Below are 12,056 nucleotides of genomic sequence, written 5' to 3' on the forward strand. Positions count from 1 at the left end.
CCTGATCAAATAAAGAATTAATAGTTGGATGAGTAATTAAGCATTTTAGTGATTTAATGCATAATTGAGTAAATAATTAAGATTAAAAAAATGTTGATGTTAAATAAATAAGTGCTGCTGTCGCTGTTATAAAGGGTCCATGTGCACAATGAGTGGACTGGCCCTTTAAATCACTGGACTGGCCCTTTAAATCAGTGGACTGGCCCTTTAAATCGGTGTTACCACCCCTGATGTTTTTTCTTCTTCTCACAGTGCCACCAAAAATCATCAACCTGTCGAAGGACATCGTGGTGAACGAAGGCTCCAACGTGACGCTGATGTGCCAGGCCAGCGGGAAACCAGAGCCCGCCATCAGCTGGAGGCTCATCTCGTCCTCAGGTAGGAGGCGCCACACCTTCCCTCCTTACCTCCTTCCATTCTTTGTCCAGTTGTGGCCAAATTCAAGATGGCGGGCTTTTCTTTTTTAATAAATAGAAATATTGCAATTCACAATTGAATTACAAAGACGTTCTGTTTGAATGATCTCGGTGTCAAATTGGACAAGCTAGTGAGTGAATAGGTACATAATCCAAATTTGGATTCTACATGTATGATTTGACTCCAAGATTGTTCAAATTGGACAAGTCTGATTTTATTGTGAAATGCAATACACATCTCTATTTTTAGGTGTCTCCTGGGTTTTATCAACAGATCAATCCGCAGGGAGTTTGTGTGCCAGTTTTGACGCTTGTTTCCTGAAATGAACGATTCTCCTGCGTGCAGCTCTCCTCCCGTTCACATTCAGCTCCGCTGCCAGTGACTTTGTTTGACCCCTGGTGGATTCCCCGCTTCGCTTAACGCCCGTCATTACCTGTTTCCTGATCGTCATTACACTGTGATCACTCACAGGAAAATAAACTGGCCCTGCTGTAATAGAAGTAATTAATTAGGATAATTGGATGAATGTAAATGTTGTGGAGGCAGCTTGAATGACAGGATTAATGTGAAGTCCTTAAAGCCAGAGTGAAGCGCTGGATGGATGTTTAAACCATCACTGGGTCTGTGTGGTTCTACATGCTGGACGCAGTATTCCTTTGAAAACGTTGTTTTTTTCTGCCATCGTGTGTGTTTCTCCGTTGTTGGGGTTCAGATCAGTGATTTGAAGTCTTGACATGATGTGTGTTGCATCACTTCTATTTGTGAAACATGACATGTTTATTGGATGTATAATTTTCCTGCCGCGTCTTTTGAAACAGCTAAATTTCTTCCTCGGTTACATTCAGATGCTCGGTGGCGACGGGCGGCGTCGTGCTCATAAACACCTTGTTTCTGAACAGCAGCAGTCAGCGGGAAGTTGTCGGGGTGGATGGCGGCGGCTCACTTATCACATAAAGCACAATAATGTGGAGAAACACCACGAGAACGTCTGCTGAGTTGATAGTGAATCGGTGCCACTTCACCTCCTCGAGTCCTGACACTCTTAAGATCTTCTGTTTTCCATGGAACCGCTAAGAAAGCCTGCAGAACCCCGATCGCATGTCTCATTCCCCAAAACATCCCAGCGAACAAGTTTGTCCACAATCAGGTCCGATGAAGAACAGAAGAGAATTTCCAATAAATCTACGGCTGTTTCTGGTTCACACGTTTTCTTTTTGAGTGTGATCTCCTCTGCAGCAGCAGACATTACTGTGCAATCACTGAATCAACCCTGGGGCCTGATCAGAGCCGGCAGTGAACAAGCAGGTGAAGACGTGTCTGCTAAAGGCTGCAGAAAAGCAAACCGAGGAGCAACAAGAGATAAACAGAGGCCCAGAGGATTTCAGCTTTCTGCTGATTCCCCCCAAAAAACAACAACAACAACAAAAACAGTAAAAGATTGAATTATTTTCTGCACCTTTGTAAGGAAGGGAAGGAAAAGCAAAGAGAGGATGTGTTGTTTTGGAACGTGTCACTGTATTCTGTACCTGAAGGTATATTTAAAATGAAAAAAAAAAAGAACATAATTTTAGAATTTTGTTGTTGTTGTTGTTTGGGTCCAGCACGCTGTGTCAAAACATGTCTAAAAAAAGAAAAAATAAGATGGCAGCCAGCAGAAAGTTCTATTCTTTTCTTTTTCAGACCAAACCAGCATAAAGAAATCAGTCATCTCATGTCTGCCTGAAAACCTGCAGAACAAAACACAGAAAAAAGAAATATCAACGCGTTCAGATTTTCTGCACAGGAAATATGGATTTATATCTGGACACATTAAAGTGTTCTCATCCTTCTTAGCAATAAAACTAAATGGAAAATGTGGAACTATCTTTATTTCTCTGTGCTTGTGGTATTTATTTACTGATCTGCCCCCTGGAGATCAATTTAATGTCCCAGAACTCCTCAAACAGAAGCAGTGCTCAGATTCCCACATGTCAATCTGACTAGTTTTAAAGACTGATTACGATTTCCCAAATAATAATAGAAACTTTCAAACACGAATAATTTACTTTACATTACTGACATACTTTACTTTAGCAGATGGTGAATAATATCACACATACTGGTGCAATTATTCAGGCATAGCCGTAATACAGAATTCATTTATATGGAATATGTTGGGATTTCTGGCCTTTTTATTACAGGTAAATGTTGGTTGTGTTTTTTTTAAAGTGCCAGGACACACTTGTAAAAGAGATTATTAATCTCAATGTGGCTCTCCTGAGTAAAAGGCTATGAATGACTGGATTAATGTGTCACGGTTTGAGTATCGAGCTTCACAGATCCAAAAAGAAAAGGTACAAAAAGTCAAAATGAAAGTTGTATGTTTGTGGAAAACCGCTTAAATATTAAACTTTTTTTTCAGGCCTATTAAATAGAAAGGAAGTTCAAACAATAGTGAAGCGATGACATTTAAAAATGTCGAATGTCATCAGGGACAAAATGTGTTCTTTACAGCCGATTGAAAGATTTTAAAATCGTGAAGCTAAAAACTAAACTCAACAAACAAAATGTTAAACAGCTAAAATAGTTTTAACTTCTAGAAATAAAAGGTTCTGGTCCGGGGTCGCAGGTCTGATTTGGATGGAAGGTGGAGTCGAGGATTATTTCTTCAACCGTTTCAATCATTTCTTTTTAGACGTGAATCTAAAATGTGAAGTCTGAAAACACATTTGTTCCATTGTGGGTATTATTATTGGATTTTGAAGCTTCATGTCATCCAAATTAAACGAGTCTAAAGGACACGTTAACCGACTGGACGCTGGCTGAGCAGACTGCGGTCCGCGGCGACAGATAGCCCCCCCAGCAGTTGAGGACTGAAGTGGCTCCGCCTCCTCCGGTCGGAGTTCCAGTCTGGACACACTGAAGCGGTTCGCTTGCTGCCTGTTGTTGCTGTTGTCCTGATTCGGGTCTTGGGAGCTCCTTCTTGTTTATTAGTGGCGAGCCGTACGAGCTGCAGACACGCCGCCGTGGCTCGCCCCGGGCTGGATTCACCGCTGGCTGCACCAGGTGACCATCAATATTGATGTCGGTGTGTTTCTCTGCCTTGTAAATCCAGTTGTGGTCGACAACTTAATGACTGCCTGCTTTGCTTTGGGAGGCAACGTTCATAGTCGCCACTAAAACCTTATATTTAATGAGCAAATTATTAAAATGACAAATATAAAAGCCACTCAATAAGAACTGCCACAGGAACATAATGGAATATCCTTATATTTAATTTATTTGTAGATAACAACTAGCGTGAAAATGAAGTGGAACTGGACCGTACGTCTGAGGGTGAGGGAGGGGCTCTGCCTTTAACATATAAAACACTTTGAGCTTTATTTTAATGTTCGAAAAGTGATCTATAAATAAAGAGGGATTGATTTGAATTCCAATTGTTTTCAAACATTTGATAATAAAGAATCAGAATCCTTTTATTGTCTTAATGCACATGCTTCCATACCCATAATGGAATTGCAGTCGGAGGTCCCAGATTTCAGTAAAAACACAAAAAACTAAACTATTTACATGAAAATAGACTTTTAAAAAGGCGCAAACACAAATGAACTCAAATATAAATACCAACATCAACTGTAAATGTCAAAAAGCTTTAAATATTTGGAGTCACTTCAGTGATTTGACAGAGCGTCAGAAAGTCTATTTAGAAAAAAGACGTCCAGCCTCGTTAGAAAACATCATGTTACCAAACATTATTCCCTGAAAGCTTTTAATCTCCTGACATCATTGTCAGTCGTGGAATCGACAAAAAGCTTCACAAACAAAGAAGGAAAACAAAACAAGGCTTAGAAAATGAACTCTGAATGTCAGTTCTGGGACTTCCTCTGGGTGGCGCCAAAGAGCTCAAAGCTCCATTTACACAACATCCAGATATTTTCTAGAGTCCAATACAGATTTGGGAAGGAACCGTTTCTTCCACATTGTAAATCTGGTTTGTTTATCGGCTGGTCATGTGACTTGTATTCCGGTGCAACTTATACATGAACGTATGCCAGTGCACACCACCAGGGACCACTAGGTGTCACTGTATTACAATAATCCAATTAGACTGAACGTGCAAGCTGAATGTTGTCATAAAGAAAAAGAAAAGAATTTCAGGTAAAAACCGAAAACAAAGAGTTCAGAGGAACTTGTGAGGGAGAGAAGAAACTCTCAGGCAGATCGTGGGCTGAAGGCTGAAGAAGAAATACACTGAAGGTTCTGAAGCAAGAAGCGGCTGCTCACATCTGGACCTGAGAAATAAATGTGTCTCACCCACAAGATGAGACTTGAAGGTTCCTGCCGGTTTGGCTTCACTGTAAAGTTTGGTCAAACCAGATGTGTGAGATTGAGTCCAGAGGCCACAGGAGACGTTTCTTTACTGGAGAACCAGCGGTGAAACGCTCCACATTACCGGGATCTCGTTTCCTTCTTCCACTACGTTTGTCGATATCATCCAGTTTTAGGAAAGACATGAGGATCTTGGTGTTTGGTGCTAATTGAACCGTCACCCCCCACCCTGACGGCCTCCTGCTGACGGAGCCACACTTCACCAGGTGTGAGGTTCATCCGGTTCCTTTCCTCACGGAACATGTGCACTTCATGAACGAGACCTTCGTCCCTTCATGTGACCAACAGCAGATTTTTCTTCAGAGCCGTTTGAAAAGCACAAGTCAGAATTATTTCTGAAGCCTTGCAGCTTCAGTCCGAACGCTCATGTGACTTTGTTGTCATTGAAGCGAGAAGTGTGAGTGTGACGGTCGGCAGGAGAACATTTCAAGAATGGATGCGGCTCCACATCCACACGTGGTTCTGTACAGACGAAGCTTCACTTCAAACTCTGCTCTTCTAATCTTCTTCTCTCCTTCATCATGTTTCCATATCTTCATCTCTGATTCTACAATAACTTCAGAAGAGATAAACATGTTATTTTGAGTTGCATTTATATCTGCTGTGTTGATCTGGGGATAAAAGAACCTCTCCTTTTACAAGGATCTTGTTCTGAAGGCTTACTGATTATGGAAACGTGAATATTCTTTTTGTTTTCATTAATATGTTGAAATGAAAATTGCTGTTGTGTGACACCAAGTCCTTCAACCAGCTTGGTTCCCCCCAGAAGAGCCGGAGAAGTTTCTCCACTCTCCAACATGTTGACATGCAGGCAGTTTGTTTGACCATTTCTACACTCCAAATGCAAACTATATCACTTTCATGAAGAGTTCCAAAGTTTAAAAAAAAATGTTTACGCTACCACGTGTCAACAACCAAAGAGCCTCGAATCCCAGCTCTGCTTTTACTTTCACGTTATTTATTCTCAAATTTGAAGCAAATCAACATTGATCACAAACCAACTAGCAGAATGAAATACTTCATGAACTGCCTTCAAATAAGGAGTTAATGTACTGAAATACTTCTGATGAAATGTATTTGTATTTATACATCCTGATAGTCCCACCAGCTTTAAGATCTGGACCTGAGTGTTTATCTGACGTCTGTGATGTTCCACTTCTAACGGCTGGCAGGAAAAATAATCCTCCAGAAGATTTGAAAGGACATCAGTGCTTTGTTCAAACGGCTTCAACTCTGAAGATTCAGCTGCTGAACGGCCTCAGAGCCTGAACGGCCTCAGCCTCAGAGGATGAACGGCCTCAGAGCCTGAACGGCCTCAGCCTCAGAGGCTGAACGGCCTCAGAGGCTGAACGGCCTCAGAGGCTGAACGACCTCAGAGGCTGAACGACCTCAGAGGCTGAACGGCCTCAGAGGCTGAACGGCCTCAGAGGCTGAACGGCCTCAGCCTCAGAGGCTGAACGACCTCAGCAGCTGAACTGCCTCAGCAGCTGAACGGCCTCAGAGCCTGAACGGCCTCAGAGGCTGAACAGCGTCAGAGGCTGAACGGCCTCAGCGTCAGAGCCTGAACGGCCTCAGAGGCTGAACAGCGTCAGAGGCTGAACGGCCTCAGAGGCTGAACGGCCTCAGCGTCAGAGGCTGAACAGCCTCAGCAGCTGAACGGCCTCAGAGGCTGAACAGCGTCAGAGGCTGAACGGCCTCAGCAGCTAAACGGCCTCAGCGTCAGAGGCTGAACAGCCTCAGCAGCAAGATGAGAGCAAATCAGTGTTTCTGATATTTTGTCTGAATTCAGCCACGTTGCTTTTTTGTTTGGTGATGATGATGATGATGATGATGATGATGATGATGATGATGATGAAGGTGTTGATGGTGATGGTGATAATGAAGATGATGATGGTGACGATGATGATGATGAAGATGGTCAAGATGGTGATGGTGATGATGAAGATGGTGATGGTGGTGATGATGATGAAGATGGTGAGGGTGGGTGAAAGTTCCCCCCTCCTCCCTTGCGAGTGTTGCTGCCCAGAGCCACTGAGCCAGGCATCCTGCTGAGGACACAGAGGAGAGCCCAGGTCACGTTTGTTCCCTGATTCGACAACTTTGATGCTGTGAGGAGTTGAAGAGCCGCTGAATCAATGAATTTCCTCCCTCGCTCCTCGGCTTGGTAGAATTATGTGCAGCATGTTTGACACTGAGACGCTGCGCAGCCTTTGGCCGCTGGGAAACTAAACACATCTGAGTTGCTGAGAATGACTGTTGTTGTGGCTTTTTACAGCTTCCATTATTTGTAATTGTGATATTTAGATAAATAGAATGGAAGTCAGTTGGACAGACGATTTATCCACAGTGGAAATTGCTGAAAATGTCTTGATATGTTTGTGCCTTGCATCGTACGAGGCACGTGAGCTGCAAAATCACAAAATCTGAATTTGATCATATTAAAACTCAGAAATAACTTTTAGAACTATCACACATACGTCTTCAAATTAATTTGTATTGAGCAAAGTTTAACTGTGTTTCCAGGGAGACGTTTGGTCTAAACATTCTGTTGATCTTTCCTCTGTATTAAATATGTGAATTAGATGATGGTTTGGTTTTGGTCCGGTTGTGTTATTTACGATCTTTCGCTGATCCCTCCTCAGCCGAGCAGCAGTCACATGTGAAGCCGTGAAGAACCTTCGATTAGAACGCTGTCAGTTCTAATCGAATTAAAATATTTGACTTGAAATATGTGCTGAAGGTTGCTTGTTTTATATATTTTGCGACAATAAAACCACTTTTACTTTTCTTATAATGTTAAACTGTAACACAGACTGGACCTCCACAGGATTCCAGTGACTCACTACTGCCACCTAATGATCAAAAGTGTCATCACTTCAATTTGACGTGCTGCTCTGAAAGCGGTGATTTGGTTTCTCTCAGGTCTCTTTTCTCTTGCATGTCTCAGTCGCTGATGAACCAACATGAGAACTGTGTGAGAAAAAGATCTGCTGCAGTTCAGTGTGTCGTTTTAAAGCTGTAAAGTGAGAAATAATTCATATCTGTTAACATTTTCAGCTGTTTCCCGCAGACCAAACTTGGTTAATATCATAGAACTATGGCCCAATAGTTTTAGAAGTGAATGATATTTAATAGGGTCTGAATCAGAAAGACAAACCTGTTTCATGGTTTTGTTCATGTTGTGCACAAAGCAGTGAAGCTTGTTCCTGCCAGAGCAGCATTAGTGAATCTCATTAACCTATTTTCTCTTCTTCTCTGAGCTGGCTGGATTTTCTCCAATCGAGTCCTGATTGAAGAAAAGAATTGGACACATGTTTTTCTCTCTCTGCTCCTCTGATTGGACAAACCACTAGACCCAAACATGACAGCAGCTATAACCACGGCTCCCGAACTACATCAAACTTTCCCTCAGAGTTGGACTGCGTGACTGACAGTCAGGACAGCGTATCTGTGGGAATTTCATGGGATGGATAAGAGTTTGAGATGGTGTGGAGATTGTCAGCCGATCTGTATCGTCCTCCATTAGCAGGACCGATCAGTGACACTGTGGGAGGAGCGCTGCTCTCCGGAGCAATCAGAGGAACAAACTAATACAAGACAGACAAAGTCAAACAGGGCTGCAGCAGCTGACACAAGGTCTGCCCAGGAAGTAAAACCCAAATAATCAGCACAGGCGCAAGTGCTTTTTTTAATTGCTGCTAATGAGTGTGGTCTACTTTAAATAGACTGATCTGGTAAAAGTTTTAATTAGAATATTCTTCCTGGAGAAATAAATGATACCATGCAGTCAGGAGTTGGCATGTGGTTATCGTGTCTAATTAAAAAGTGAAAATTGATTTAAAAAAAAAATCTGCGAAGAAAACAGACGGCTTTGTTTTTGGTGGAGTTGCACCAACAGCTCAGTTCAGTAATTTGCTGACCTTGAAATGGGATTTGGCCGTGTGGCGTTTCACTGTCCAGCCAGGTCCTGTCCTTCCAAGGTGGAGGAAGAGGTGCAACCAGAAAGAGGGGGGGGGGGGGGTGATTCTGAAATGTCTGTTCCAAGAGTTAGAAGTTTTTTTACATGTATTTGTTGAAACAAGCAATCCAGCTTTAATATGTCCTCGTCTCTCAGTTCATGGAAAAATCATCATATGACACATCGGAGAAGGTGCTGCTGAAGAAATGATGGATGGTGAAACATTCGTTTTAACTTCTCATCTAAACTCCGTAAACCTTGATAGGCTGTGTTCGTCTTAGAGAAGCTCGTTTTACTTCCAGTCAGAGACAAAGTCGCTTGATTTTATAAAAAACTGAAAACCTGATAAGAAAAAAGACTTTTTGAAGTTGGTGGCGTGTTTGATAGATATTGTTGTGAATAGGAAAGATGAGAATATACCATTTAGATGATGATAATAAGAATGATAGGAACTGAATGTATTGTCTTAATTGGGACAAATTTAAATCAGAAACGAAGATGCTGGTGTGTAAAAAAAGACAAACAGTAAAATTCCTTGATCTGCTCTGAAAGTACAGGGTTGCCCTCCGTCTGGCTTTTTTCAACCCATACTTTATAGATTTCATTGAATGCGTTTTCTCACCCCTTGACAAGCTTTCTGCACACATGTCCAGCTATTTCTGAACAGCTATTATTTACCTTGGCGAGGGATTGGCCGCCGCCGCCCCTCCCACCTGCCCGTGGATCCTCCATCCCAGACTTACAGCATGAAAAGAGGTGGAAGACACCTGCTCATTGTCCTGTCACCACAGGAAAACATGGCCATATTTCACTGGTTACCCATAAAAATGTCCCAGAGACATGAGGGAGTGTACAATAACCTACTTTCCCTTGCAGTGCCAGTGACGATATTAAATCCCCATATACTCTTGAGTGCACCACTTAAATGGCGAGCTTGAAAAGGGAAACACGTCGGGAGCAGTTTCTCCTCAATAGTGTGACCGACTTCAGCAAGGAGCCAGAAATGTTCTCAAAACATTATATTCATCGCTGTAGAGTCAGAAGCACCGAGGCGGCGACGAGCAACATCCAGCTGGGAAATGACCTGGATGTGTGAAAGAATATAGAAGAATGTAGAAGGTGACGTCTCTTTATGTTTAATGTGCCTTTATGAGTCAAAGCCTGTGTTTACCATTGGTTGTTAGATAAAGTGTGATGTTTTCATTATTATTTACAGGAAATGATAGATTAATTACTTCAGGCAAATTAATCACTAAAAGTCGATCAAATTAAATCAAAAGTTCCTGGCTTCGACCCCGTCCAGCTCGGCTGGTAGAGCATCAGACTCTCAGTCTCTAGGTAGAGGGTTCATGTCCCACGCCGGGCGCCACCTTCCTGTGGGCTCTCCACCTTCCTGTGGGCTCTCCACCTTCCTGTGGGCTCTCCACCTTCCTGTGGGCTCTCCACCTTCCTGTGGGCTCTCCACCTGCAGGAAGGTTCTTAATAGGTCAATGTGATCTGGGTGACGGTGCTCAGACTGACACCCCCACCACCTGGAAACGGATAAGAGGGAGAAGATGGATGGATGGATGGATGGATGGATGGATGGATGGTTCCTGGTTTCATTGTGAAAAAAAGGTGTAGATCGTCAGCGTAGAACTTTATGAAAAGAAAATAAGTGAGGAGATGAAAGTTAATTTGACTGTCTGGGGCTCCAGTGGGTTATTTAGACGCTTTACATAAGTAGCAGATGGATTCAGTTGTTGTCCTGCCTCAGGGCTGATATTGATTACTCTGACATTTTAAGAGACATCAATAGTGTGTTTAGTAGTATGATTAGTTATCAATAGCCTAAGATGGTTGAAGAGGTAAAACACTGGTGTTTAGAAGCAGTTAGAGGTTGTGTTCCTATCGTTTCAATCGGTCACTTGTTGAATACATGTTGGTTCTAATCACTGTATTGATTATGACCAGATGAATTGATAATGTATTGAACACTTGGCCAGAGCTTTTGCTCTGCAGTGATTTAGAATTTGAAGTATTTAACTTTAATGTTCGGGTCAGGTAAAGTTTAACTCAAACTGTGTGAAACAACAACCTGATCTGGTGCAGTTCAACTTCTGCTGTTGTTTAATGTTGATCTCCTGGTCTGGATTCATACAGCAGCTGTAAGAACATCTGGCCTGATGAAAGCAGAGGAGCTGAGCCGCTGGAGCTTTATTTAATCTGTTCTTTGGAGAGCTTTAGTGGCTAAACGAACAGTAGCTGCTCAGGTAACCCTTGATTCTCACTGCACCTATCGTACGCCATCCATCAGTCTGTTATATGGCTTTAGTGTCGTGGGCTGGGGCAGATCTCAGCTGACAACAGGGGCAGGAAATGTTCCACCACCGTGTCACTGTGCAGTCATAGTTCTAACTCCTGCATCCAGGTAGTATTTAGTATTTGGCTGTGTGTGTGCTGCCGTGGTCAAAGCCCTTCAAGCTATTCAGTGCTGGACCTACAACCTCGTCACACTGGGTCAGTGAACAGAGACCAGCAGACCAGCAGAGGTCCTTCTCTGCAGGAAGCTGCTGTGGCGTCTTGGTTTTATTCCTGAATATTGTCTGTAATGCAGCTCAGCTGCTGAGTTAACCTGGAAGAAGTATAACGCGTCTGCTCCGCCGGCTTCTTGTGATTTGATCTTTACATCCGTCGACTTCCTTCATGTTTCAATAGTTGAGTGGCAGCAAAAGGTAACCAGCTTCATTTAATAGTTTCTGAAAGAATCCCGTTCCTGTGTAGTGGGTACAGTACAAAGAACTTTTATTACTATCAGGAGTTTTAATACTTGCTCTGAAGGAAAGACTCATGTTGGATTACGGCATTACACTCTTATATCAAAACCTTCATTCAGGCCCATAGGCTGAGTGTCAGTCCTATGGAGTTCCCCATTGGCAAGTCGCTCTCTCCATTTCTCACCCTCTGGGCAATTTAATGTGAGGAGACAGGATTTCATTGGAAATGAAGACAGAAGACTCTGATGGCGCTGTTAGTTTTTCTTTGTGAAGAGTTTCACTCTACCCTCTGATTCCACAGCCTTTTTAATGGATCAATCAACCTTTTATATGCCGGCTGCCCGTGTTTGCATTACATATGATTCCATAGTACAGTCAGCATTATTCCTCGTGAGGAAAACAGAGCAGGAGGACGGATGGTGGTCCGAGTTGCTCAGGTCCGTGAGCTCATTTCCAAAAACCTCATTAATCAGTAGTTGTCATATGGAATAATGAGATTGTATCCATTAAAAGTAATCCAGATTACTGAGGTGTTCCCTGAATTTAAGTGAGAGGAA

General features: G+C 42.7%; 1 protein-coding gene across 5 annotated transcripts in view; it reads left to right on the forward strand.

Moving 5' to 3' along the window:
* ntm (neurotrimin) overlaps positions 1-12,056 on the forward strand; it is a 490,004-nt gene that overhangs the window by 452,419 nt on the left and 25,529 nt on the right. For all 5 annotated transcript variants that reach the window (XM_080483529.1, XM_080483527.1, XM_080483528.1 and 2 more), the window contains one exon: positions 253-378. In XM_080483529.1, the coding sequence (XP_080339655.1) occupies positions 253-378 (126 nt within the window). The remainder of the gene's footprint in view (positions 1-252; positions 379-12,056) is intronic.

The sequence above is a fragment of the Lipophrys pholis genome (genome assembly GCF_963383615.2).
Source record: "Lipophrys pholis genome assembly, chromosome: 16".
NCBI classification, from domain to species: Eukaryota; Metazoa; Chordata; class Actinopteri; order Blenniiformes; family Blenniidae; genus Lipophrys; species Lipophrys pholis.